This window comes from Falco punctatus, assembly GCF_963210335.1.
Source record: "Falco punctatus genome assembly, chromosome: 3".
Taxonomy (NCBI): Eukaryota; Metazoa; Chordata; class Aves; order Falconiformes; family Falconidae; genus Falco; species Falco punctatus.
Window position 1 is genome coordinate 34,998,872 of NC_137582.1, and position 23,908 is coordinate 35,022,779.

Here is a 23,908-nt window from a genome sequence, read left to right on the forward strand (position 1 = left end):
CGGAGATGGAACCGGCCGGGGAAACAGGCACGTTTTACCGGCGAGGCGCAGGAGTCAGAAGGGTTTCCCACAACACACTCGATTTTATTTTTCTTTTTAATTGTTTATTATTTAAAACCCTGTGTTTCAGGGACTGTCACGCACGTGCCGTGGTACCGTGGCACAGCGCGGCTTCCCCCATTGGAAGCTGCCTGCGGACACGGGAGCCTGCGCGGCAAGCGGGGAGTGCACGCTGGGACGGGGACGCTGCTCCCCTGCTCCCCGTCCCCCCTGCTCCCCACGCCCCGCCGCTCCCCGTGCCCCCTGCTCCCCGTCTCCGTCCCGGCTCCCCACGCCCCGCCGCTCCTCGTCCCCGCTCCCCATTCCCGCCGCTCCCCATCCCCGTCCCCCGCTCCCCACGCCGCGCCGCTCCCCGGTGGCCGCCGCGGGGCCGGGCAGGAGACAGGCGGCGGGGCACAGCGCCCCCTGCCGGCCCAGCCTCCCAATGTCAGTGCTGGCGGGGGATCGGCGGCTTCCCCGGCGCGCGGGTGTGACGTCAGCCGGGAGGCCGGTCGCGCGCTGCCGCCGCCATGGGGAAGAGCCGGCCGCGCGCGGGGAAGGCGGGCAGCGTTTTCCGCATCGCTCGCAGCGGCGCCGCCAAGGCCAAGGCCAAGGGCAAGGCGCGACCCGTCACCTCCGGGCTGAAGCAGGTGAGCGGCGCGGGGGGAGGGGGCCGGCCGGGGCTGCGGCGTGGCGGCTCCCCGCCGGAGGGCCGAGGCCTGCGGGCCCGGCTTGAGGCTTCGGCCTGGCGCGCCGGGCCGGGCCGGGCCGGGCCGGGCGGCCTCGCCGCCTCTGCGGCCCGCGGCGAGCGCTTGTGGCCGGGCGCGGAGAGCTGAGGTGGACTGTGCTGTGCTTGGCCGGGCGCAGAACTGCAAAGTACGCGGTTTCCGCCCGAAAAATAGGTGTGTACGGGGACGTCGTCGTCTTCAGAAAGCAGAGCGCAAGAAGTTGATTTGACGAATCTCCCGCAAGCACCTGCCACAAAAGGCTTCAAGCTGTTCCCCTTGACGGAAATACTTAGAAAGTATTCAGTGAGCTCAGGTCGGCTAGACCACGCGTGCGGCATCACTGTTGCTGTAATTCAGGGTATAGTTTAACAAAGTGGCTTGATGCAGACCACCAGGCACAGATGCTGCAGGGTGAGACCTGTTCCTTCCGCCGTGCTCCGAACCCCAGCCCACTTTACCAGGTTCTGGGCACTGTTCCCACAGCTCTCCTTGATGCTGGCTTGGGAGCTCATTGCATACTAGGTGATTCAACTTGCTAAATCAACAGCAAAAGCAATTAAAAATGTGGTTTGTGTTTTTCTGTGCTGTGTTGACAAGTTGAACAAATTTCACTATGAATGAGCACAATCAGAAACATTTTTGGGAGGAAGAACCAGAAAGAATGGAGCCTTTTCTGGTCTAGTAGCTGTTTATTTGTCCCAGCTGTGAAATAAAACCATGCCGGTGAGACACAGTGAATCGCTCTAAGGGCACACACTGCCTTATGTTTTACTCTTAATTCCTCTTTTCCCCCTTCTTGCACCTTAGATGGGCTGTGATGCTCTGCAGACCCTTCTGTGAGCTGATTTAACACACTAAAGCAATGGAAAAGTGAACAAGCAAAAATAATATTCAGCTGCTTTTGTGTCCGGAGAGTACGGCAGCCCAGAGGAGGGAGGGAGTGGGTCGTGTGACTGGGAGTGATGCAGGGAAAGAGGGATGTGGGTGATCTGATCAAGAGTTTTCCTCTTGGTAGCATTAAATAATTAAAACAGTATCTTCTTCTCGAACTTTCCCTCCAGCCTGAGTTGTGTGATCTGCTGAGACTTCAGCTGGTTCCTTTATAAGGGTTTCTGATAATAAAAGCAGAAAGTTGGTGGTTTACTGTTCGCATCAGATTTGGTTGCAGTCTACTGGGAAACAGAGTTAAATAGCAGCTCCAACAAAAGGCCCTTTGAGATCTTCTGCAAGCTAAAGCCACTTGACAGGCTAATCTGGTAGACAGACAGGAACGTAACAAACTTTGGAAATAAACATATTTCATGTTGCTGCTGTCACATCTCTACTTTGTCTAGAGGGTTCTGTATAATAAAGGGAGAAACAGGTTTTAAAAACATATTCATGAAAAGTCAGTAGCTTGTTAGGAGTAAAATTTTATTCTGTGTGTTTAAAACTGTTCTTTAATTCATTAAGCCTTTTTGGATTTACTAAGCTTTATAGGAAGATGATCAGAAAAAAAGATGTTAAAATATATTATTCTTTAATAGATAAAAGCCCATTAAAACTATTCAAACAACTTCTGATATAGATACACTTGCTAGTTATAGAGCCTCTTTTCTTTGTACAAGTCCTGCTGGAGTAGCTGAGGATGTCAGGTATTAAAACTGACTGGATCCTTTCAGCACCCCTGTGAATCTGCAAAATGGTAACGAGCCCTGGGGGGAAACCTAAGATCTTTGTAAATCGGGTTGGCCACAGCTGCATCAACTCTGATTTGAACTAGGAGCTGAGTTGATGTTTCTGGAGTCACTGTTCAGTTTATTATAAATTAAAGCGCTAATCTGAGTAGACTTGTTTTGTCAGCCTCTTGCCACTGCTTTCTTACTACTGGTTCTCCTAGTCATTCAGGATAAATGGAATTGTTATTAATGTATACGTGTTCTGAAATTATGGAAGCATTTGAAAGCAAACTGAGTATGTGTAACCATTCACAGTTTGCTTCTGCCTGTGTAAATAGCTGAGAGGTGAATTACAGGGGGAGCCTTTGGAAGAGCAGTAGGTATCCTGAAACTTCGGGTCACCTGAAGACAATGAGCATGCCTCTGGAACATTTGCAGTGCAATGGGCCCGTATCTGGAGGTGCTCCAGGCACTGGAGCAGAGGTTCCCCTGCAGCCTGTGATGAAGCCCACGGTGAGGCAGGCTGTGCCCCTGCAGCCCATGGGAGTCCATGGCAGAGCAGATATCCACCTGCAGCCCATGGAGGACCCCACACCAGAGCAGCTGGGTGCCCAAAGGAGGCCGTGACCCCATGGGCAGCCCGCGCTGGAGCAGCTCCTGGCAGGGCCTGTGGCCCCGTGGAGAGGAGCCCAGGCTGGGGCAGGGCTGCTGGCCGGGCTGTGACCCTGTGGGGGACCCGCACTGGAGCCGGCTGTGCCTGAAGGATGGTACCTGGTGGGGGGGACCCACGCTGGGGCAGTTCATGAAGAACTGCAGCCCGTGGGAAAGACCCACATTGGAAGTTTGTAGAGAATTGTCTCCTGTGGAAATGACACCATGCTGGGGCAGGGGAAGAGTGTGAGGAGTGTTCCCTCTGAGGGGGAAGGAAAGCAGAGACAACATGATGAACTGACTGCAACACCTCTTCCCTGTCCCCCTGTGCTGCAGGAGGGGAAGGAGGTAGAGAAAATCAGGAGTGAAGTTGGTCCCAGGAAGAAGGGAGGGGTGGGAGGAAGGTGTTTTTAAGATTTGGTTTTATTTATCATTACCTTACTCTGATTTGATTGGTAATTATTTTTTTCCCCCAAGTCAAATTTGTTTTGCACATGACAGTAGTTGGTGTGATTTCCCTGTCTTTCTCTCAGCCCACAAGCCTTTTGTTGTATTTTCTCCCCTGTCCAGTTGAGGAGGGGGAATGATGGAATGGCTTTGGTGTGCACCTGGTGTGCAGCCAAGGCCAACCCACCACACAAATGAAGGAAGAAACCTTTCCTGCAACTCCACTACAGCTGAGAAGCTGAGGGTGGTGTAGCAGGGCTTGGCTTTTGTTTTCTCTGTGTTCTGTTTCTGGATCACTATGGGCTCCATTTCCAATAGAACAAGTTTAACTGCTTTCATAATTTCCAGTTTATTAGAACATTAGTATCACATGACTAGAAAGTGTAATTAAGTAACAGATAAATCCACTAAAAAGATATTTTGGAAGATACGTATGTAACACTGGCTGTACAAGTTGTACAAAAATGGTGTAATTGTGCATGCTAATAGAATTTCTCTTAAAAATACCAATGTGTTTTGGTTTTTTTTTTCCCTCCCAGCTAAACATTAGAAATGCTGAGAAAGTTAGCACAATAAATAAAGCATTTGCTGAAGTTCAGAAAGAAATACAGCAACTATCAAAAGGCACTGCAGCAGAACCTCAGAAGAATGATCAGGTAATTTCCCTTTGTAAAAATCTGAGGAGGGAAATGAAAGGAATGTGCATGTTCAAAGCATGTATTCTGGCTCTAAGACTGCAGGCAATTCATGCAGTTGCTTTAAAGCTATAAACCCAGCTTTATTAATTTGTGTTGTAATGTTGCAATCTGGTTTGCATATTCAAGTGCTAGGTAGCTACTAACGTAGAGAGAAGAGGGTGGTTAACCAAGCCAGAGCATGCTTCTAAAACATATTTTTAAATTATGTTCTCACCGGTTTTTAATTGATTTTTTAAAAAAGTCAGTTCCAGCTCCAGCTCTTTGAGACTTATGTGTCAACATGAAGAGTCATAGAAAGGAAAGATGAACCTTGCTAATTCCCTACCCGAAGCATCTGATAGTGTTTTGAACCAAACAGTTCTGCCTCTTTTTGTTCCCGATTCCTAAACCTTCGTATTCCCTAGTCAGAAGTACCAACACCTGCAACAGCAATTTCTGTACTGGAGCTCTTGCCTGTGAAACGCTGTCTTGAACCTGAAGTGCACTTACCTTCCTTTCTCAAGTCTTACACAGGGCTACGTGCAGTTTTGTGCAAGAAATAATTCACAGTGTAATCGCAGGCAAGCTCCTCCATATAAACTCTTTATGCTGACTCTGATGCTCTGGGCATGGTTTGGGGTAGAGAGAAAGCAGTGGGCTAGGATGAGGTACAGATGAAGCCATCCTGGCTGCTGGAGAAGTGGACATGAATTTTGTGTTATTTACTGTGCCTGGAGTGATGAACTTTCTGTATAGCTGGGAGCAACAAAACAGGTGTCAGATACCTTAAGGAGAGGCTGAGGGGCAAAATGAAACAGGTGACAGTGCTGCCAGCGCAGGATGAGGCCAAGCAAGGGTTTCAAGGCAGTTGGTGGAAGTTGACCTGTCCCTGCTGGCTTGCTATTGCGTGCAGCCAGGAATTCGGACTATACCACTGCTTCTGTGCTAGTAGGGCTGTACGTGATCATGCACGCTGTAATAGTACTTTCTCTGAAGTTGCAGAAGTGTTGTCAAGAGCACTTCGGAACTAAAAGCGAACCTATTTCCATTTGGCCATGTATGTTATATTACTGGTGTGATGCTTTGTCTTTTTCCTGTGGCATAAAGTATTGGCTACTTATCTGTCAAGTTCAGTGAATCCTGTAATCCCCCAAATCACTCAATTATGACTGAAAAATTAGCCTCAATCAAATATATAAAGACAAACTAATCTTCTAGACAATGGATGTTTACTACTGGAGTAAAAATAAATTGCTTTCTACTTTAAACTTAAACTTGTTTTTTTCAGGTTTCCACAAACCTGGAAGAGGAACCGGCAAACGTGGATGCTGCCACAAACCTATTATCTCAGTTGTAATACATAATGGACGATGAAGGGATCACAAGAAATGAAGATAACAGATACCAATGGCTTTGTTTGTACAATTTTATTTAAAAAATCTTGTTAATATACAAGTATTGGCACACTTTAATACAAACTACAAACAGACCTTTCCTATCATCTAGGAAAGTGGAATGTCAGAAGTCAGTGTGAGAAACTTAAAGTGCTAAAACAGAAGGCACTTCACAAAATTGGTTCACTGAAACAATTTAGCATAACTCAAGTTGATATCCTTCACTTTTCAGCTTGGCAGTGAAAGCTTCAAAACTGATTGAAAGGTTAAAGACAAAAAATACAGAAAGCTTCTTGGCAGTAAAGCTTCAAAGAAAATGCTGTTAACTGTGAGCAAGAAGTCTAATTGTGTTGGTTTTTTTAAATGATCAAAAGGCTATAAAGCATTTTCACTTCTCTTACTAAAGGAAACTCCAAAAAATTGGATTACACAGAAGACACTTGGATGAAAAAACGTGCCAGAATTTTTTATAAAAGCCCTTTTTTTCTGGTTGTTAAATTTGTTTTGTGAAGTCGTTAAAGGAAGCAAAAGGAAATATACTCCCAGAGTCAGTGAACTAAGAAGTTATACATTCAGTATTCAAATACTTAGGTTATGAAGAAGTCTAGAATGTTATAGTTAGAGGTAGATAAGTAGTCTGGTTGATACAATATCTAATAATTTAGTATCTGCACATCAAAGAGATCACAGACTCCTTCATTATCATCCAGGTTAAAGTTGTAGTCATCTCCGGGAGTAGGAGAGAGTCGTAAGAGAGGAAAAACTGTAAAGCAGGAATAGTTTAGTTTAAATTAAAACACTTTTGGAATATCAGCCCTATCTCATTCAGTATGTTTGTCATCACCAGTATTGGGGTTAGTCTTAATAATTAAACCAGTCTTTATGACCTGACAAGCATACTAAGATACATACTGTGAATACCTGTATCGCCTTCAAACTAAGGCAAAGACAGTGACAGGTCTACATATTTTTGCTTAGTATTTAAATGAATTTGCTGGAATAGAGTGATAGCTGTGGAATATGGACTTAATTTCTCCTTCTGCAGCAAAGAAGCTCCTGAGCAGCTTTTGAGACTTTCATCAGAAAGCCATCATTTATATTTATATTTCAATATTGCATATGTCAGCCTTCAAATACTTATCAGTTTAAGTAAGGAAGTTACCATTATCCTTATTTTACAGATGAAAAATGGAGGCTAGCAGTTTCCTTGTGTGATGGATTTCAAGCGTGGATTTCAAGCTGTCTTTGGGGAGGAAATGCAAGACAACTCTCAGCTCTCATGCTGCACCTCAGGAACAACACTAACCTAGTACCTCCTAAAAGCAGAGACTATTTCCATTTTAGCTACGTTCTGGCACATTCACATAATCCCATCTTGCCCCTCAGATCTTATAATTACATGGGGGTTTTTTGGGTAAGCTCTGAGGTCGTCTGCTTGAAGGGCAGATAGAGGCTACCTACAGAGCACAGGGCAAGAGGAACAACCTCAGCCAAGTTCACCTGGCACCTCAGTGAGACAAAGCAGAGAGGCAGGGAGCATATGAACTTCCTAGCTGTGGTTCAGCTCTGCATTTTTGGCCACTGAGGCGCAAGAGCAGAAACGGGTGACATTTGTCTGTTCTGTTAGTGTACCACAGCTGGTCATGTATCTGTCTGCATGCAGGCATGTATATGTTCTGAAATGTTTACTGAAAGCACCTGCAGGAAGCCTTAGGCAGAACAGAATTAAACCAGGTATTATTTTTTTAAGGCAGCACTCTAGTTACCGGCCTGTTCTTTGTTCCTGACTTAAGGATTGGTGGGTTACTCATGCATGTAAGTATTTGCTGGATTAAAGCTTTCATATTTTGATTGTTAAATAAAACTGTTGCAGGGAATGGAAAGGGGAGCAAAGACAAGAATGACAAAGATAGAGAAGGCAGTACAGGGGAAAGAAGTAGTTTCATACTGACTCTTGGTATCAGATTTAACATACACCTACTAAGAGTGCTGTTCACACAAAACCCATGCTGCTACTTGTAATTATAGAAAAGTAAAGATGCTAAATACTTACCATCAGAAGACATGAGTTCATCAATAATATCCCCACTGATATTTCCTGTGAAAGACATAAGCATGTGTTTATGGAAGCCAACATATATTCTCTGCATTAAAACACTGAATTACAAAGCACAGTATGGCTCATGCAGTGTAGAAGCTGTACGGATAGCATGGCATATGTATGTAAAATATACTCATCTTTGTATCCCTCAGGTTCTCCTGATACATTTCTCACACCAATCCCTTATAACCCTAGAGCCATGCACAACATGAAGTTTATTTGGTGGCAGAGACCAGTATTTGCTCAAAACAACTTTGCTACACAGAGCTGGCTCAGTGGCTTCATTAGGAGATGAAGAGGCCTGTCATTTCCTCTGTGTAACCCATCGGTAACGTGGTCACAAAGAAGGGCTCAGGAGACTAATAAAAACATTTAAGCATAACTGCTGCTTCCTACCTGCGGGTTCTTCCATCTTTGCTATGTCGAATGAGTTTGGCTTGAGAATGCAGTTAACATCCAGGGGCAGCAAGGTTTGGTAGTCACTTGAACTAGCTGTAGCTTGGGCGACATCTCCAGAGAGGCTGGGGTACAACACCGACTCTGGAAGGCTGGAGTAAGGAGCTGCCGGGGTTGTACTGTCCTGCTGCACGCTGCCGTCTGCAAAGCCGGAAAGGCATGGGATACAGTCTGCTACGGTAAAGGGGAACACAAAACGCCCGCACCCAGCTTTGTCTTTTGAGGAGAACACGGCCAATGTCTGGGAGGAGGTGAAAGGAGTCTTCCCCCTTCTGAAGTCACAGGCACAATTTAATCAGGACCCCTCAGAAATGCAGTCTGTAACACCACCAGCATTTTCTTAAACCTTTTCCTATTACCTTACTATTGTTGTGGAAAAAATACCTGATATTCAGGCAGTCTCTCACTGTGGCTATGTGGAAGAAGGTAAGTGACCTTGTGGCACAAAAGCTGGAACCGGTGCCTCTAGTATCTGTCCCATTACAAGGTACACGTTCAAGTCATACCCTGTCAGAGGCTGGTTTTGTCCCACGCTGCAATCTGAGAAGCACCTCAGAACAACTAACAGGATCCCACCCAGAAGCTGCTCAGTATGAGATGCTAAGCTACACGGGAAGAATCTGTTTCACCAGAGAGAAGAGGAAGAGGCTTTTCTGTTAACCTCGCGAGAACTGTGAGTAAGCCCTTGGGGTAGTTTCTTAACAGGCAGGTGCTCACTATGCAAATTCTTGATCTTTCCTTTACCTACTACCTTTTCTAATAGTTTCTTCTCTCCCTCCAGTTCCCTTCCCCCCCCCCATCTGAGGCAGGCAAAACCCTGGACCCACCTGATGGTGTGTCTGCAACTGATGTTTGCGGTAACTCTTGTCCTTGGTTCGGATCATGTTCCGGTGGATTTTGAGGAGCTGCAGCAGGTTTAAGGGGAGTAACTGGAGCTGCAGGTTGAGATGGGGGCTGTGCAAGGTCATCGGGCGGAGGAACTGGAAACACCATGGGCTTGGAGGAGCTCGATTCTTTATTTATAAGCAGCACATGGATAGGTCCTGAACTACTTTTAAGATGGATCTGGTATTTCTTCTGTCCATTCTGTCCCTGTGGAGGTGGTATATTATGAAAGTTACTGTTCCTTGAGAACTTGGAACTTTACAAAATTTAATAGTAACTGCATAGTTATTTCCCACAGAAAGTAATGAAGATTTTTGAACCTAATTCTCAAACTGATGCATAAGATAAAAACGGTGCTCTTCCAGTTAGATCACCAGGAAGAGCTGAGAACTGGCATAAACTTACCAAACCATACTCAGGAAAAAAAAAAATAAGTATTTAAAACTAACACATCATCTAATAAAAAACCACAAGCCAGATCACAAACCTGCAGTGTATTTACCTGACCAGAACACAGCTACAGAGGACACAAATATCCAATTCTTCAAAGTGCTTAACTAAATAAAATTTAAGTTACATGAGACTTATAGCAGGGCTTATATATTACCTCTTATCAGTAACAACAATGACAAGTTCAGAATGATCCTGGTTGGGATCAAGCATCCTATAAAATATTTGGATATCTCACCCATACTGAGCGAACACTGGATCATGAGTTAGTGGAAACGATTTCTTAGCTGATTTGCCAGGCCTGCTTTTGGCAAGTTACTTAATACAACTGGGACTAGCTTCCTGTAGCCCAGTCTCAATGAGACCACTGACTCTGCAGTGGCTAATTCAGCAAACAGGTTTTCAGCAAGTATGTTCTAGGAAAAACATGAGCATGAGAAAAGTGGGAAAGAAGCCTCAGGGCAGGGGAACCAAAGCAAAAGCATCCAGTTTGAACTCGGTGCTAAAGACCTCGACAAAAAGTCAGAAAAACCCCAAACCCCCAACATCGCAGCAGCTAACTTTGGTCCCACAGAGAACCTTACCGTTCCCTGAACTGATTTCAGCAGAGATGGACAAAGATAGTACCACTGATAAGCTTCACAGTTCTAGCTCTGGATGCTTTTACAATATTAGACTGTGCTTAGCCTCACTTAAAAATAGCTTGTGAAACCTCTCAGGTGAATTTGAGCCTTCTACAAGCACAGTGGCTATCATGCTTTATACAATGCCCTCTCCCAACTATGTAAGCCCTATTTAAAACAGAGCACTGCAACAACAACAAAACTGAAGATGGACAGAGGCAAATAATTTGGCCTCCTATTTTAATCCTGCCCGTTTAAGCCTTTTGCCTAAAGTGAGACTGCAGTTTGTTTCTCTATCCAGTCTAGTACTACAAGACTAAATGTAAAACCTACAACTAAATCTAAAAGGCCTTTTCATAAGGTATCTGTGTTAACAATACAATAGAGAAATTTGACACATAAAAGTCACTTCTAATAAGTTCTCAAGGGAATTCATGACAATTAAGCCTGTTTTGGAAAGTTGCAACATTTAAAAGCAAGACGGAAGAAGACAGGGCAAAGAAACCCACTATTATATCTTGTTCTTAATAGAAGACAGAGTTACCATTAGTTTATCTAGGTGTAGAAAAACCACTTTTCCCTACCCAGCCCCTCCCTTCTCAAGTGAAACAATCTTAATTTTTATTTTTTTCCCCTCACACACAGATAGATGTAAATTCTCTGCTGTAATGTAGCTCTTCTTTTCCACTGTCCCTCTAGAACACTTAATAAAAAAAAGAAACAAGTACGTACCATTTCGGGTATAGGTACTTCTAACTGTGTGCCACAAGGTGCTTGAATTGCTAGAAGTGTGTCTCCTGGTTAAATAGCAATTTTTAAGAAAGTGTTAATTGTGAATATTTTTCTTAAGTCTTGCATGGTATCCACTCACATGAGATACGGTTATCCAAGGGTACTTAAAATACTGCATAATTCTAGCATAAATAAACTTGTGGTGGGACTTGCATAGTCCCTGTAAGATCCAAGTATATCACATCATATAAATCACGGAATTCCAATACTTAGATCATAGTCGCAAGAACCTTTTCTCATAGCAGTACAAGATCTACCACTTCCTTTACCTGTTTGTTACTGTCCCTGAATCTTCTAGTTGTAACGTGAGGTGAAAATACTTAACTAGTTTCTTTTTAGCTAAAACAGCTCTCTGGTCCAGCTCACTTTGTGGCTTTGAAGAATGGTGGGAGTAGAGAGGGAAGAAAAGGTATTAATGATTGTCTTCAGTGCCAGCACTTCCAAGTGTCTGAGCTCACGCCTTCTGCAGAGCATACAACTGGGATGTAACAGCTGGCTATCAAACTCACCTGTGGCTTACTATGCACACTAAAACGTGCTAAATGACTACAAGTCAGGAGATCACAATTACATTAACAGGACTGCTACAACCAGCCACACGTTGCAGGTCACTCACCTACCTACACAGCATTGCCCCTCTGTCCATCACTTGGAATAATGCTTTTCCTTATCTGTCTCCTAAGAGGCACTTAGATGAAGTACTATGTGACTGCTGTACTAGATGCCTCCACATTTTGTAGTAACGACTAACTTTTTAGTAATGGCTCATTTTTGTTAAATTCTGCAGTAGTTGTCTAATCTTACATTTTTACTGAAAAATTAGTCCAGCCTTCCTTGTGGCAAAGAGATGGTTCTGGGCCTAGCTGGAGGCTGAACAACAATCTTCCCTTGGGTGACCCAGGATCAGGAGAGGATGTCAAGGGGAGTAACTTCTGCCAGCAATTCTTGGCCATTTCTTCAAACCTCCTGTACAGAAGGAATCCTTTTGATTTAGTAGCAATGCTCCATCATTGAACTCCAGCTGGGTTCCATTTATATAGCATCATCAGGAGCTCGCTCTGGCCACAGCTGCCACCAGAAATTGTTATGAAATTTGGACCTGCTTGGTTTGTCTGGTGGGTTGGATCAAGAATGTCCTGTCCCTGGTTCTGTTAAACGGCCTAAGGCAAGCTGCTACAAACTGAGTACAGAAAAAGACATCCAAAACCAGTACTCCAAAACCACCTGAGCTTCCATTCCATACAATCTGTGACTACAACTAGAAAATGCCAGAACTTGCTAGTCATGAACATTGTGAAGGACATCTACTTAGTATTGATCACTATTGAGTACTTCAAAATGCTTGCAGGGAAAAAAGCAGGTTAGTTAAGAAGTTAGTTTTCAAGACGAAGATCATGAAATCCCTCAATTTAGGAAATACAGTCTAGTAACAACTTACCATTGAAGCAGTTGCAGATATCTTCATGGGTGACATATGAAAATGTAATTTATGTTAAGGAACATTTTTCTTAAAGCAACATGTAACCGTTATTGGTTGCCCTTTAAAAGAAGTTTGTTCAAACTGAGCCTAAGTAACAACTTATGTTGTTACTGAGAGGTGTAATCAAGGCATGACACTTGATTTTCAGAATGCCTAGTTAAAAATAGCAGAGTTCTGTCTTTTAAAGAAAAAAAAAATCTGTGAAGAAAATACAAAAAGTTGCATAGCTTGAATGGGAAGATTCTTCTAAAAAAACATGTATAATCTTGTGTTGAAGAATACCACTTACCTCACTAACTTGACACTACAGAATTAATGTATCAGGACTTCCAAGAATCACACAAAAATACTGTCAGAGGGGACTTGAGAGTTCATCTGCCATCCGATTCCCCCGCCTCAAGGTAGGATGAACTGTTAAGACATTCCAGACAGATGTTTGCCTCCCCACTTCTGGAAAACCTCCCATGATGGATATTCCACCACCTCTCTGAGGGGTCACTTCCAGTGCTAGCTCTCCCAAAGGAAAATTTCTCATAACATCTAACTTGAGTCTCCCTTGCTATAAAATCCATTTTAAAGGAACAGTTTCTGTAGAGCAACTCCAGTAATTTTTAAGTACTTACCACTGGTGCTATAGATAAGAAGGGCACTTTCCTGCTCCCAATCTCAGGTGTCTATTTTTCTCAGTATCTTGCAAGACAGCTAAACACATGGCTACAAGTGATGTAGCTGGAATTCTCTGCTGATGGGGTATTTACACACAGGATTTTTTTCCAGTTTCAAACACAAGCTTCGGGACTTTGTCAACTCAATTCATCTTTGGGTAGTAACTTAATCTTTTTAAGAGAAGGAAGCAACACAAAAGAAGATTCATGTAAAGCACTAGTAAGAAAGTATAAATTCAAGTGCCAGAAACACCAGGGTTATATTATGGACTTAAAAATTACTGATATATACATATATATATATATATATCTGTGCTAAATTATTTTCAGGTTACCGATCATACAGTCACAGAAGTTAAAAAGTCATGTAAATAAGATTTGTATTTTCTTTCTTTTTGAACCAAAACCTGAAAAAAGTATTTGCCTTTCCTTGCTTCTGGATAATGTGGACTACATTATGCTTTATCCATTACCTACACTCTAACCATGGCTTTAATTCTACTTACAAGATGCACACAATTAATTTAAAAGGATATTGGTAGTTTGTAGAATCATCCATAACATTCTTGATACTTTGCTGAAGCCACAGTTTCTGCTGATCCAATTCTTTTTCTTTTAGCTCTAGATCTTCAATTTCAGCTTCCAGATACCTCAGCCTGTCTATGACTTCTTTTGTATTGCAGCCAGCACCTACTCCTCTTAAAAAGGTATAAGGGTTCATGAAACCACAAGTGAAAAACTAAAGTAAACATGCAAAGAATTTCTTAAGACTATACTTTCAACATTTTTGAAGTCTACTGATATTCAATATGACAGAAATTATGTTTACCCTCCCAGAAGTTTTTGAACAGAAAAATGAAAATTCTTAAGATCAAATTTAGAATTCCCCTCTACCAAAATTTATTTTCTTTTGGAATGCAGGCTTTTTCTGCATTGGAGCTGATTTATAGGCCCTTTCTCACTCTCCTCTAACTCTTAGCTTGGGCTTGTGACCTTCTGTCACAGAAGAGAAAATAGGCAAGGACTACAGGAGGGTAGATAGGTGGAGACAGTGTGTCCCAATACGCCTCCCAGATTCATCAAGAGTAAACTTTTCAACTACAAGTGCTAGTTATAAAGTAGCACCACTAGTTTTTTGAACATTTCTCTCCTGTGTGCTTTCAACTTGGTATTATGTATCAAAGACATAAGTTAAAAGGAAGACAAATACAGTTCAGTTACAACTTTACTATAATTCTAAAATGTCATACTGCTCATTGATGAGCATCAATTTTGTGGTTCATATTTAGTCAGGAGAAGTGGGAAGAAGCATTTTTTGTTGCTTTTGAGCACATGAAAATTTGCAGAACTGAGAAGGCTTACTTCCACTGAATGCTGTTTTTTGACTTCTTCTCAATGAGATCAATCCCCTCCAAAACATTGGTGATATCATAAATCCTCCTCTTCTGCCTCACAGCAAGCGTATCAGCAGCCTGCCAAGAGAACAAGTATCAGCAGGTTGCATGCTGAGGGCAAAAGACAGTTAAGGCATTCCCTTGGAAAAATGCCAACTAATGTAATTTTTAAGTGAGAAGGTTTAGCTCTTTGAGAAACAGACGCCCAATCATGAATTCAAAAGCTCAGCACCTGCATGTAGCGCTACAAAGCGTGCCGAGAGGAGTCACCTCTGAAGGCCAGCAGGCCTACCCTCATCGGGGAGGAGTTCATGTGTGTTGCAAAGACTGTGTTTGGTACTTGGACTACGCACAGAAGAGCTTGCAATGCGCTTTTTGAAGGTAGGGAAAAGAAGGGAAGGCAGACAGCAATGCCCTGCAGTGGAGCAAGCCTCTCAAGCCAATGACGTATGAAGTTTATCATCCCTTCTCGAGGGGCACTCGAGGTATTGCAGTCTTTGTCTGGACTAAACGGTGCCAGGATACGAAATGACAGGGCTGTAATTTCACAAAGTGGCTGAAGGAGAGCTGCGATACTTCAAGCCAGCATCATCCTCTAATGCATGAATCCACCTCACAGTGTACCTGGGCTTGCTCAGTCTGTCACACTGAGAACCAAGAGCTGTTTCACAGCCATGAGGACCTTGGTAGAGCTCACAGGGATGCTTGCTGCTGTCACACTATCCCTTTTACGTTACAGCTAGCTATGCCGTGTGCTTGTGTGCTGTCACCTCGCCAAAGCAAAGCAGACTGCCAGGCAGAGAAAACAGTCTGCTTCGTGCCATAATTCTTTCCATGGTGGCTTTTATGTACCTGATGCAAAGACCTAAGATAATGTAAGCAAACCCGAGCTAGTCATGCCTTCCGCACCTTCAGCAGTTTGATGCTGTGAAGTGGCTCAAGTTCAAAGAATATTAGTTAAAGGTGAGAAAGCGAAGAGAAGTCCAGCTCAGATACAATGATTACAAGGGCTTACATGTATTAACCAGATTAAAATTAAAAAAAAAAAAAGAAGAAAAATAAAGAAATGGCTGGCTAGAAAAGACTTCTGCATCCCAAATTTGAACTAATGCATAAAGCAAACTAATTTCCACTATAAGCACATGATGACTTGTTTCAGTTTTTCCAGCAATCAAATTAATGCTTTTAGTGAAGTAGCCTATATGAAGAGTACAACCTGAGACAACTGCAATTAGGAAGGAAAACCAGATCCATTTTATAGCAAAGTACATAAAACTCACAGTATTTTCTGAACCATGAACTCACTAATCTTCCAAAGAAATGACATTTTCCTACTAGCAAGTTAATTACTAGAACTTAGAAATATATATTTTTTTTGTTAGTGAAGTAAAATTAAAAGGAAAAAAATGGAAGAAGAATGTAGATTAAAAAAAATACTCTCATAGCCATAAAGCATAAACACTGTTCTTTCTCCTTGACAGTGATGTACCTACTAAACTGTTTCTACTGATACGGTTATCGACATTTATCTTTTGCATGTTCTTCTGTTAAAACCTTTTCCTATCTAACAAAACAAAATACAGACAAATACATACAAAGCACACACTTTAGTTCTCTCCAAGGAAACAGGCTCTTCAGTCATTTATATCAGCAAGTACACGCCTGCTAGCTTAACCTGCTCTTTTTGGTGCATGCATACACACCACTTACAATGATTGTAAGAGAAGCCTTCAAAATCTAGGAAGTGGCAAAACTGATGCCACCTGCACAACGTTTAACCAACACCTATATATCGCATAGTCTTCAGAGTCTTAATTTCTACAAGCTCTTGGCATTATTCGGTGCAAGGAATGGACAGCACACACTTACTTAATCAGCTGTTATTCAGCTTTCTGCTTTTTCTGCTTTTTTGCCATTGCTCTACAGATGGATGTAGGATTAGTCTACTGCTCACAGTCTGAACAATGAAGAAACTGCTCTGGAGACAGATTTCATTACCTCTTGAGATCTTCCAAAAGGTGTGCCTGTACAATATATAAATGCTTTACTAATTTCAATGTATTTTCAAACTGCGCTGGTGGTAAAATATACCAATGTACATAAATTTGTAGCTATGATACCAAAGTTTAAGAATGAAAAAACAGCCACTAATTTTGAGTGCCCAACTTCAGATGTTTCAAAGCTGGCGTAATCTCAATGCTATTATTGCATTTCTTATGCCCAAAGCATGGCTCCCATGAACACCAGCAGTGCAGACTCACCACGGCTGCAAACCATGCTCCGAGGACTGAGGAAAAGTACGCCACAGTTAGATACATATTCAGCTTGACTAGCCCTGTGTATAATTCAATCACAGCTACAAAGTCCAACTACTTACACCAAGAATTCAAACAAAGATGTCAAACTGGGGCCAGTCTGGGAAGTTTAATACAGACATTCACCAGCTTTCTGGTGCTGGTCTCGTAACCTAATTATCTTTCTAAAATTTTATGGGCTGTTTCACAGATATTTTCAAAACCAATTGAAAAGTTCCTGCTTGACACTCTAGCAGTACCAGTGTGACACCTTCCAATAGGCTTACTGCTCAGACATTAAGTTCAAGCACTCAGTTCCTCCACAAAAATCACCCACTACTGACTTCAGTAATTAAAAGAGCCTGCTGAGACAAACCTCCTGTTGTCAAAACCACTTCTAAAACTTATCATTTCTCAGCTGACATCAAATGGTTGAAGCAGATCCAGCAGCACAAGAAAGGGACATCTACCACAGTGGCTCTGCTAACATGGTTTGACACAGCTTCCACATTCCTTCCTCTGAATCATTTGTATTTGAAGTTCCCTCAGAAAATCTCTTCAATGTGAAGCTGCTGCACTCTAGCTATTCCTTCTAGCATCTCCTCATACTTTGATTAAGTACATATCCAAGACAAGCACTATATGAGTGTCTCACCAACAGGTTTGGAAGTGAAAGAAAAACGTCTAAGCGCAGGGCTTTGGATCCATGTGCATTCAGATCGTGTAACTTCTGGAATACAGAAAACACGCTGTTCAGCACAGTTTCAGCTGCAGGCATGCACACATGCACACACACACAACCCTGCCCAGAAATAAAACAACCAGCCAGAAAAAGTGTTCAGGTGCACTCTCACACAACTTCTTCTTTGCTCCCAGGCAGCTGACAAAAGGCAGCAGGAATCATCAGCTGCACATTTGCTGCGTTAGCACTGAAGAGCAGAGGAATTTGCTAGAACACCATGACAGTCATTACTGAAAAGCTTAACAAAGCAGAAGGGCCAGCAAGGCCTGCTTGCTCTCCACGTGTCAAAGCAAAGAGGTCCTGCATCTCCTGGACTATGCTGGTAGCAGATGATAATGTCATCTCCCCAAGAAGACTGTCAACAGTTTGGTGTGAGTTTTAAACTGAATGGCACGCTTGGCAATCTATACGTGCAAGTACTGAGTATCACTGCATCCATAAAGTTTAAGTGAATGCAAAATTTAATAGACGGGCTTTTTCTTCTTCTGTGGAATAGGGCAAATGTAAGGCAGTTGTCATGTGCACCTGATCAACACATTTCTAAAGGCAGAGGCAAACAAGCAGATTTTAAAGTACCTCATGTTTCGCACTGATGATCAGAAACATTACTTAATCATCAGTATAGCAGGGGTGGCATTCTGCTAGAAACCAAGCTCTTTTAAGAAATCAAGGAAGAAGAAATTGTATGCAACTGAAAAGAAAGAATACACGATGTTTTGGGCATCATTTCAGGTGGATTATCCCTTATTTGCTCCTTGTGCTTTTTTTCCTCTCTTCCCTGCAATTTGTGAGTTGCTGCCTATAGGAACTTTCTTTCCCCTCTATCTCATCCCTTAATATTTTATTCACGTAACTAGATTTCTTTATACAGGGTTATTCAGAGACAGCTATGCCGTTATTTGAGAACAGCTGTTTGATTTTAAAGTAAGCACTGTAGAATTCAAATTTCAAGTAAAGAAAATCCTCACTTCTGCTCCCACAGTTTGTCACATGTTAGCAGAGAAGTATCTGGCGCTAAAACATTTCAAAAAAAAGTTCAGCATACAGAACTCGCAGACTCCCTGCACCTCAAGTGAGGAACAGTGCCCCACATAGGATGATGCATCACTTCTGCTTCGTAACGGGTCAGCACACACATCCCAAAGCACCCTCCTACAGACCGCTTAACTATAATGATAGATGTATCCAAAGATCACGAGGAAATGTCCTATAGAACAGCTTTTCATTCTCAATGGCTAAATCACAAAGTTAGGAGTACACTTAATGTTTCCGAATTTTATTTTCTCCATAGTGCCCTGCTGGTTTTGCTACAGAAATACTATTCAGCAGCACATCAGTCAATACTTGTCAGTAGGGAAACTTCTGAAGATGTTCCCTGCACGAATCATTTCTTGGAACACAGTTCCATTTCAAGACTGTCCTATTCTTCAGTACTCCAAGCACACCGACATAACGTGTGTGCTGGTTTTCATTTTTCCTTAGGCATGTGGCATGCTTACGAGAAATACTGGTTAAAAAACATACGTTCTGACTCACTGTTTATGAAAGTACCAATGATTTATGTACTGCAGTTAGTATTTACTTCCAACAGACAGTACCCTGTAATTCAGAAACCAGTCTCCAACAGGTCTTGAGCAGAAACATCTATGACTTGCTGCCATGCCCACCTACTTTTCCCTGGCTATCAACCCTTCCATTCCCGCTGGGTGGATACCTTCCTCACAAAAGGGAATCAGAAGTGTCATTCCTTCCCTCCACACAGCCCGACTTTATTGTTCATACCCATCCCCTTCGGCCCTTTAAGCTGAGCTTTTTGGCCTGATGTCTTGCAAAGTGAGTATGTTTTGCTTCTCAAACTCACTTGCAACACCTCGCAGCATGCGACTGGTAATACACCAAGCTGCACAACAATCCCTGAGGTGGGGGCAGCCTAGTTCCGTCAGAGACAGTTAGATACTAAGAAGTTAATCAACTTGTCCAGACCACAGTGTAACCAGAGGAGGAATACAAAACCTATCGGTGTCTTCCCAGCTCACCCTGAAGTCGCACAAGCCGCAGTACCATCACTGAAGTGCTTGCTCTCTGACCAGAGATGCGCAAAAGAGCCCTGAGAACACCATTCACCTTCTGGAGCCCATTAAGCATCATCAACAAATAAGGCCAGTTTTCCAGAAAGGGCTTCAAGTCCCCAAAACAGCAAACCAGCTGCTTACTGAGCTGCGCTTGACTCCTCAGCAGTTCACGGAGGACCTCAGCCGGCCAGCAAAACGTGCCTTTGCCTCGACGCGGGGGCTGACAGCCGGCGGGCCCGGGCCGAGCCCCAGCCCCCTGTGGCGCGACAGCACGCCGGGGCTCCGGCCAGAGGGGGCTGGCACCCAGGGCCTCCCTCCACCCAGCCCCCGCCCGGCCCGGGGCTGGCACATGGTGGGCCCGGCCGGGGACGCCCTCCCACCGCTGACGCCACACGCCTTCACGCGGCCGAGTCTGCAGGTGGCAAAAGCGGGTGACGACGACGTGCCACCCACCCCGCCAATTAAGCGCCTTTTATATGCGTTTTTAGAAGTACTAAAGAGGCGACGGTCGGGTTTTCAGGATGGTTTTCCCTGGCCAGAAGGGCATCGAGGGGGCCAGGTGACAAACGGCTTTAGGCAAGGGCCAGCGCCCCGGCGGTGCGGAGCGCGGCGGGACAGCGCGGCGGCTGTCCCCCTTCCCCGGCGAGCCACTTCCACGCACGGCGCCCATCTTAGCCGCTTTCCGCGCGGGCGGCCGCCGGCCACCACCGCGCACCGGCGGCCGTCAGCGGCCCCGCCGCCCGGGGAGGCGGGAGCTGGCGGCCCGGCCCGGCCCCGGGCTGCGCCGCCCCCGGCAGCGCGGCGGGGCTGTGCGCACCGGCCAGGCCCGGCGGTGCCGCGGGCTCCGTCCCCCCGCGGCGGGCAGGCCGCCGCCGCCGCCCCGGCCCGCCCTCGCACCGCTTTGAGGTCCAGCACGCCGTCCTTGGCCTCCTGCAGCAGCGACACGAACTTGGTGGTCAGCAGCCCCAGGCTCTTCTCGTGGCGGCTGCTCCCGCTGCCGCCGCCGCCCGCCGCCTCGGCCGCCGCGGCCATGCCGGCAGCGGGGCCGCCCCGCCGCGCCACGTGTCGCGGCCGCTGCAACGGCCCGAGCCCGGAACGGAGCCTCGGCCCGAGGGCTGCGGCGGGAGGGGCGGCGCCGCAGGAAGTGACGCCGCCGCCGTTGCCTGGACACCGGCATGTTTCGGCCGCGGGGGGCGAAGGGCCGCCCGCGGGGAGGGGGCCGCGGCCGCACCGCGGGGCCGCGGTGCAGGTGACGGGGCCGCGGCGGGGCCCGACCCCCGGGAGCGCGGCGGGGCGGCGCGACAGCCCGGCGGTCTCCAGCCGGCAGCGCCGCGGCGGACGGGCAGCCCCGGCGCTCGGCGGGCGCCGGCCGGGCCAGGCTTCGGCTCGGGCTTCCCCGGTGCGGGTGGCGCAGGCCGGGAGCGCCTGCGGAGGGGAGGACCGGGCCGCCGCCGACCCGTCCCGGTGCCTGGCGTGCCCCGCCCGCCTCTCCCCTGCGCGGTAGCAGGTCCCTGTCACTCATTTCACCGGTCGCGTTTGATAGAAAAACGCTGAGATCGGTTATAACCTAGGTCTTCAAGTCTCCTGAGGCCACCAGGCACGGGACACGCGGGTGGTCTGGCGAGGGGCGACCCTTCGGGCGCTTCCCCAGCCCCTTGCGCTGGTGTCCAAATACACCCGGCCTTAACCTTGCTCCAGTGTGCCGCTTCCTCCGGTTACTGTCACACGGAGGTGAGAAGGCCCTGCAGTCCGTATGGCGTAAGGGTTCAAGAGATGCACTTCAAGAAGGAAACGCTGTTGGGAAGAGGCACATGGATGCCCTTCCACACCAGGCAGCGGAGTACGTTACGGAGGGCCACTACAGCAAATGTGCTGTGTCACGTAGGAGCTGTACCTTCACAGATAATAGCATGTTCAGGGCAATATATGTATGTATAGAAGTAAGGAGCAAGCAGGGATGTGCTCTCTCTGGACCTTGAATCATATTCCTCCTGGTCTCAGGTGACAGGAATTTCCTGACTCCTTACACATTCAATATTGACTTACATAAATCCATTATCTTGTCTGGAAGTGAAAACACAACAGAATCCAATAATGTGATTGATTTTAAATTGTCATGATGAATGCAGAACATGCCTTGCATCTGACAAGGTCAGAGTTCACATTTTGTTTGTATTTATGTTTTACACCTTTCAGTAACCTCAGGCTGAATTTTATCCTGGTGAACAGGGGATTTTGGCACAGCCTTGACCTCCACCATATATTTATTATTTTATCATTTTGAAGGTAGAAATCATTTAAATACCTATTTAAAAGCTTTAAGGAAGCCATGCAAGCACAAAGAGGGAAACAATGCCAAAGGCAGAATTAGCCAGAAGACAGACAAATCCAAACACTAGCCATGCATGTACCAAGTACTGTCATGTGGGATTTCTGAGTCAAAAGCCAAGGAATATAAAGAATTTACACTAAAAGCAGTAAAAACTCCCTATGATGAAGTAAAAAAATAATTTCAGAATTAAAAATTTGGAGGAAAAACGCTGAGCCAATATTACTAAATTGAATCAAGGTAAGAGGAAGTTCTACCACCTTCCTGGTGCATTCCAGGTATTCGTCACTTCACCCAAAGTGTAGCTTGGTTGAATAAGAAGCAAAGAAAAAAGAAGTGCCCAAGGAAACACTTGATAAATGTGACAAAAAAGCATTCTGAAGCAGCACAACCTTTCTGTGTCAGGGTTATCCATTTAAATACTATAGAACAGTTTTCCAGGTATTTCCTCACATAACGTGGCCTCTGAAGAAGCAGGAATATGTAGAGGACAAAGTAAGAATGAGAAATAATTTTCTTCTGCATTTAGATAACACTGATAGATTCCTATTAGGAATGAAGAGATCACTGGGATGCTAGTAGACCAATAAATTTGGTTGATTTTAAACACCACAGCAAAATTTACTACACTGACATTCATTAACCCAATTGTGCTAAGCACTGGCTCTTACACCTTGCTAACTGTTACCACTATGTATTAATTTTTAAAGATTATCAACTGTTAGTACAGATTCAAAGCAGTCGGTCCTCGGCAGCTCTGCCCCACCTTAGCTGCGGGTATACAGTACCGCAGAGCGGATGCCTCCTCACCAACACCGATGGCTCCCGTCCTTGCTCTCAGGGGCCAGGGGCAGGAACTCTCAATGCAGGGAGCCAGGGCTGAAGCAGATACCCGCTTTCTGCCTCCTCTCATGAAACCGGGCTCTTACCTGTTTATAAGGCTATGCAACCTGTAGCTAATTCCCAGCCCTCCACCTCCACCCTCAGACAAAGTTACTATGCAAAGCGGGGCAGGGGGTGTTGTTTTCCCAGGCCCCTGCAGGTGCCTTATAGTTGTTGGACTGTTGGGGTTTTTTTATTATTTTGTTTCGCTGCTGCTTCCTTTCTTAAAACAAAAGCAGTCTGTTCCCATCTATCAAGGTTGTGCTTTGCCAAAGACCAGTCACTGACCGTCAGTGAGTTGTTTTTGCTGCTCTGGCTCCACTTTCAACTCGTGCCCACGTTTTTCAAGGCCTTTGTTACATCCCACACTTAAGCTGCACCTGGAAACAACAGGCTGCTGGTATCAAGCTCTGGTTCACACAGAAAGTTTTGTAACACATTGATAACAAGCCCAACGGGCTCTGCACAGTTACCCAAACAAAGGCCAGGGCCTTTTACTAGCAGCAGTGCTTTTAAGGGGCACAAAACCGCATTACGCCTGGGGCCTGAACCAGCTGCTGGCACAGGCGGCTTAGGGGCTTCTACCGTCACTGGAGCAACAGGACTGCTGTAGCTACTGCGGGGGGGGAGAAATAGCTCCACCTGGTGGACCAACAAATAACTGCCGTCACTATTTTACTTCTACTGCAAAATTAAACACTTCAGAGTATGGTATAGTACAGTAACAGTTTAGGATCTTCTGGGAAGATTCATACAAATGAAAAAAATGCCCGAACACAGTGGAGATGGCAAAGTCTCCATCATGAAAGAAGTATACCAATCATATTAACACAAGGCTTATGATTAGCTTCCATAAGAAACTGCTGATCTCCTGTTTTTCAAAAGCCACTCCCGATTGCAGAAGTCATGCATCCTTCATCAACAGTGCAGATTAAACATACTTTCAGGTAAATTCTTGGATCTCTCATGACAAGACTCCTTACCCCAGCGAAGCAAACCATCAAGCTCCTGTCTTAGAAGCAAAGGCCCAACCTTCTTTTCTCTTATTAAACACACTAATTCTCATTTCGTATAATGCTTTTAATCTATAAATGTGTTTTGACCCATTTTGACAAAACAGTGAAATAGTGAACAGTAACAAAAAACTAG

The 23,908-nt window shown here is 45.0% G+C and overlaps 2 protein-coding genes and 1 long non-coding RNA gene across 3 annotated transcripts; 2 read left to right on the forward strand and 1 right to left on the reverse strand.

Moving 5' to 3' along the window:
* The first annotated feature begins 528 nt into the window (after positions 1-528).
* Positions 529-5,926, forward strand: RBIS (ribosomal biogenesis factor). The gene is made up of 3 exons (XM_080381913.1): positions 529-689; positions 4,063-4,179; positions 5,489-5,926. Exons 1-3 carry the CDS (start codon positions 570-572, stop codon positions 5,555-5,557), a joined length of 306 nt encoding a protein of 101 aa, XP_080238039.1. The 5' UTR covers positions 529-569; the 3' UTR covers positions 5,558-5,926.
* On the reverse strand, positions 5,613-23,825 carry E2F5 (E2F transcription factor 5). The gene is made up of 9 exons (XM_080381871.1): positions 20,446-23,825; positions 14,409-14,518; positions 13,581-13,744; positions 12,340-12,381; positions 10,842-10,906; positions 8,979-9,243; positions 8,092-8,292; positions 7,648-7,692; positions 5,613-6,357 (listed from the first exon to the last, which is right to left on the reverse strand). The coding sequence occupies exons 1-9, from the start codon at positions 20,578-20,580 to the stop codon at positions 6,248-6,250; spliced, it is 1,137 nt and encodes a 378-aa protein (XP_080237997.1). The 5' UTR covers positions 20,581-23,825; the 3' UTR covers positions 5,613-6,247.
* On the forward strand, positions 14,514-19,060 carry LOC308061640. Its single transcript, XR_013927313.1, has 2 exons — positions 14,514-18,593; positions 18,656-19,060. It is a non-coding gene; the product is annotated as an uncharacterized lncRNA (long non-coding RNA).
* Positions 23,826-23,908: the final 83 nt, after the last annotated feature.

Excerpts from the sequence above, each read along its gene's own strand:
- RBIS (XM_080381913.1), top strand. The coding sequence starts at position 570 with ATGGGGAAGAGCCGGCCGCGCGCGGGGAAGGCGGGCAGCGTTTTCCGC. Across the intron at positions 690-4,062 it reads TCACCTCCGGGCTGAAGCAG|CTAAACATTAGAAATGCTGA; the intron begins GTGAGCGGCGCG and ends TTTCCCTCCCAG. Across the intron at positions 4,180-5,488 it reads AACCTCAGAAGAATGATCAG|GTTTCCACAAACCTGGAAGA; the intron begins GTAATTTCCCTT and ends TGTTTTTTTCAG.
- E2F5 (XM_080381871.1), bottom strand. The coding sequence starts at position 20,580 with ATGGCCGCGGCGGCCGAGGCGGCGGGCGGCGGCGGCAGCGGGAGCAGC. Across the intron at positions 14,519-20,445 it reads GCGTGCTGGACCTCAAAGCG|GCTGCTGATACGCTTGCTGT; the intron begins GTGCGAGGGCGG and ends TTCTCTTGGCAG. Across the intron at positions 7,693-8,091 it reads AAAGATGGAAGAACCCGCAG|GAAATATCAGTGGGGATATT; the intron begins GTAGGAAGCAGC and ends TGTCTTTCACAG.